Below are 3797 nucleotides of genomic sequence, written 5' to 3' on the forward strand. Positions count from 1 at the left end.
CAAATGGCAACACTCTAAATTGATAGCACCTTCCTCCATAAGTAAATGCCGTATACTGGCGAGACTCTGCGGCCAATGGTATCTGCCAGTAACCAGCAGTCAAGTCGATACTACTAAGCACCTTTGCTCCTCAGAATTTTTCAATCAGTTCTTCTATAGTCTCTGGTTTGTCCCTCTCTGGTTCGATGATTTTGTTCACTGTTCGTGCATCCAAAACTATCCTCACCTTTCCATCCTTCTTATCAACAACAAATAGGGGGTTGTTGTATTGACTGTTGGCCCTTTCTATAACACCAAGGTCCATCATCCTCTGTATCTCTTCATCTACTGCTCTTCGTTTCGCCTGGGGAATGGAATACTGTTTTATATTGAACGGTTTATGGTTCTTTATCTTTAGCTTACATTCCACCCCTTTCATGATACCTGGCCGTTGGGAAAATACTTTACAACGCCTGTATAATACTGTGGCTAATTTCTTCTTAGTCCTCTCATCTAGGTGTGTCATCTCCTCCAACTTTTTTCTGATCTTATCCTCTTTATGTCCATCCTCTCGTGCTAGTCCCTCAAGGTATATCAACACTTCTTCTCCTAGTTCCTCTTCCCCGTATCCCGTGGTGGGTTCCTCTTCATGACACAAATTAACTCTTCTGAATTCTTCCTCTTCTTCGATTGCATTCCCCTCAGCAAACTTTAACCTCTTCTCTTCTCCCTTTCTTCCTTCGACCTTGATAGTACCTTCATCAAAACTCACTATTGCATCAACTTCATTCAACCAATCTATCCCTAAAATAATTGATGTGTTCAATCCGGCCACCACCAAAAATGTTGCTTCGTATTCTTCTCCCTCTATCTCGAATGTAATCAACACTTGTTCTTTAATAGGTTTACTCCTTGCACCCAAGTATCTGTTCATATAACCTTTTGGATATTGCACACGCTTCACTTCCTGTATCGACTAATGCCTCAATATTCAGTCCACATAACTTGATCCCTATCATGAGTAGTCTGGGTTCTTTGGGAATCCCACTTCTTTCCTCCAGTAGATCTTCTCTTAGGTCTCCACCATTGTCGTGCCTTAGTAGGTTTACCCTGGTCCTCGTAGCTCTCACTCCCGATCGGACCTCATCTGGAGTGTCATTCAGTTTTCCGGTCTCTCCACCTCTTCTATATGCATTGTGTCATTCATTCGCCTATCCCATCTTCTCTCATGATCTCTTGGTTCTTCACTTCTTCTCCAATCATTTCTCCATTGACGTTCACCACCATGGTTCCTGTACCTATGACCACCACGTCTTCCTCTATAATTAGACGAATTACCAAAATGATTTCTTGGGTCATTATTTCCCCCTCGGTTTTGATCATTAGGTTGATTGTGTCCCTGTGATCGAACAGATTCCAACTGTTCCAGTATTTTCATCAAGGCCTCCCTATCTTCAATTAGGCTCCCGGATACAGTTTCTTGCATTCTCTGGCTCATTCTTCTTTTTATCGCTGATATCATTACGTCATCACTCAGGGGTTGTTCCAAGGTCTCGTTCAATTCCCACAAATGTTCGGCAAACTCTCTCAACGTTCCTCTCCATGTACTAAGTGACTTGCGGTGTAGTAGGTCCTCAATTGCTGCACATTGATGGCTTTTGGACCAGTATTTCTTCAAGAATTCCTCTTCAAACTGGTCATAACTAGTAGTCCCTTCCTTCTTCCTGACTCCCCAAGTGAAGGCCTCACCTTCCATTCTATCTATTGCAAATTGAATCTTGTCTGAGTCCTTAAGATGTGCTGGGAAAACTCCTTTTAGCCACTTCATAAATATCATTGGGTGCAACCCTCCTTTCGGTCTAAATTTCTGCCCTGTATTACTTTGGATGCACCGATTATCACTGCTCATCAATGTAACGACCTTGCCTCCCCCAATGGCTAAGGTGGCATTGCTAATTCGTTTATCAATTTCTTCTGTCTTGCTCTCCAATTGCTGCACTCCCTGTTGTAACTGCTTGACCTCCATTTCAACCCTCTTGTTATCCTCTTCTCGTTGCAAGGCTGTAGCATTTCTCAGATTGACAGCTAGTTGGTTTTGCCTATCTCCTATCCCCTTAACCGCCTCATTGCATTGTTTCTGCATCTGCGTCACCTCGGCGATTCGATGATTGCAGTTTGTTTCCACTTCGTTGATTCTTTCCCCCAATTCGGCTTTTGTTTCTTCAATATCGTCTTCTATCTTTTTTGCTAACTTTCCTTCCATCTTCTCCACGTCTCCCTGGACTTGGTCTATGCTCTTCTGTAGCTTCCTCTCTCTCTCGTCGATGTCCATCTTCAGTCGTTCTTGCAACTTCTGCATTTCCTTCTTCAAATTATATTCCATCTTCAGTTGTGATGTTTTGATCTCTTGTAAATCTTCCTTTAGTGATTCTCTTGTTTCTTGTGAACTCTTCTCTAACGATGTGTTAGTTTCTTGTAAACCCTTCTCTAGTGATTCTCTGAGACCTTTCTCTAATAATTCTCGGGATATTCTTCCCTCTTCTCTAGTTTCTTGCAAATCCTCCTTTAGTGATTCTCTTGTTTCTTGTAAACCCTTCTCTAACGATTTGGTCCCCTTTAGCAGCTCTGCTAACATTCACCGCATATCTGCATCCTCTGAAATTGGCTTATCTCTCGTCGTTTGTCTCGGTGTCTCGGGATTATTAGTTGAATGTGCTGATGGGCTTCCTAATGACAATCCACAATCACTGATTCCCGAATCATCTCTGTCTTCCTGTCCTATCCCTTTCCTTTCAACTACTGCCTCACAGACCTGCTTATCTTCAGTAGACATGTTTGGTTTATTTGTTTAATGCACAGGCAAGTAATACAAAATAACCTCTAATAACCCAAAACACTCCTAATTACCATGAAATTAATCAAACAGTACCTGCAGTACTTTCAGTTAATCCCCAAATGATACAACATGCAAGAGTGCCGAACAACACAACTCTCAAAAACCTATTAATTTCCAATAACAATTTCCACATACACAGTTTATGTAAAAATGTTTTAAACAAGATAATCACAACACTCACAAAATCTATAAATGCAAAATCACCAAAACAATTACCATTTAGTCAGTGTAGTGTGCATAAATAAGCATGCTATATTTCAGAGTATGTTTCGCAAATTTTCCGGAAATTACCGCAATTTAGCACTTTTCCTAATGTAAATATCAGTTAAAAACTGTTTATTTATCGCGAATACTGCACACTGCAATTTACTGTTATGTCAACCAGTCGTCTTCACTCACCAACCAACGTTACCGCTAGTCGCGATGTTTTGACGTTTGAGGTGGGCGTGGCGCTGTACTGTCGCTGGAGCTGGGTGAGGTTGCGCTGCCGTGGCGAGTCGTCGTAGTTCTCCATCGGCTGCTCCGTGGCGCTGCAGGCGGGCGTAGTCCGTAGTTTAGCCGCTAGGTGCCAGGACTGCGCTCGGTGTTTCGAAGTCGCGTCGCTCGCCATGGTGGGATGTCGTGTGAAATCACCTTGCGGAACAAAGCTCTTTGGCGCAACTGCTACACAGGTCTGCGTGACGTCACTCAACAATTGCGTCGCCACAACATGTTATCGTCTGCATAACAGTTTATGGGTCCACACGAAGCCGTCCGATTTTCACTGTTCAAAAAGCAATTTCAGTCGAAATACTACCGCTAAACACTTTTTTAACAACTTTTGTGACGAAATCTTGGCTCGTTTCGCTATTTTACTGTTCACACGTGTTTTTCTTTAGTGTCCACTTTTCACAGTTTTTTCGCGCGAATTTACGCATTTGCA

General features: G+C 42.5%; 1 protein-coding gene across 1 annotated transcript; it reads right to left on the minus strand.

The window, feature by feature from the left end:
* Positions 1-1138: 1138 nt before the first annotated feature.
* LOC126235146 (uncharacterized) lies at positions 1139-2614 on the minus strand. The gene has a single exon (XM_049943879.1). It carries the CDS (start codon positions 2612-2614, stop codon positions 1139-1141), a length of 1476 nt encoding a protein of 491 aa, XP_049799836.1.
* Between the last annotated feature and the right edge of the window lie 1183 nt (positions 2615-3797).

Source organism: Schistocerca nitens, chromosome 2 (genome assembly GCF_023898315.1).
Source record: "Schistocerca nitens isolate TAMUIC-IGC-003100 chromosome 2, iqSchNite1.1, whole genome shotgun sequence".
NCBI lineage: Eukaryota > Metazoa > Arthropoda > Insecta > Orthoptera > Acrididae > Schistocerca > Schistocerca nitens.

What these genes read in the sequence shown, in the direction of transcription:
- LOC126235146 (XM_049943879.1), bottom strand. Translation starts at nt 2,614, where the DNA reads ATGTTAGCAGAGCTGCTAAAGGGGACCAAATCGTTAGAGAAGGGTTTA.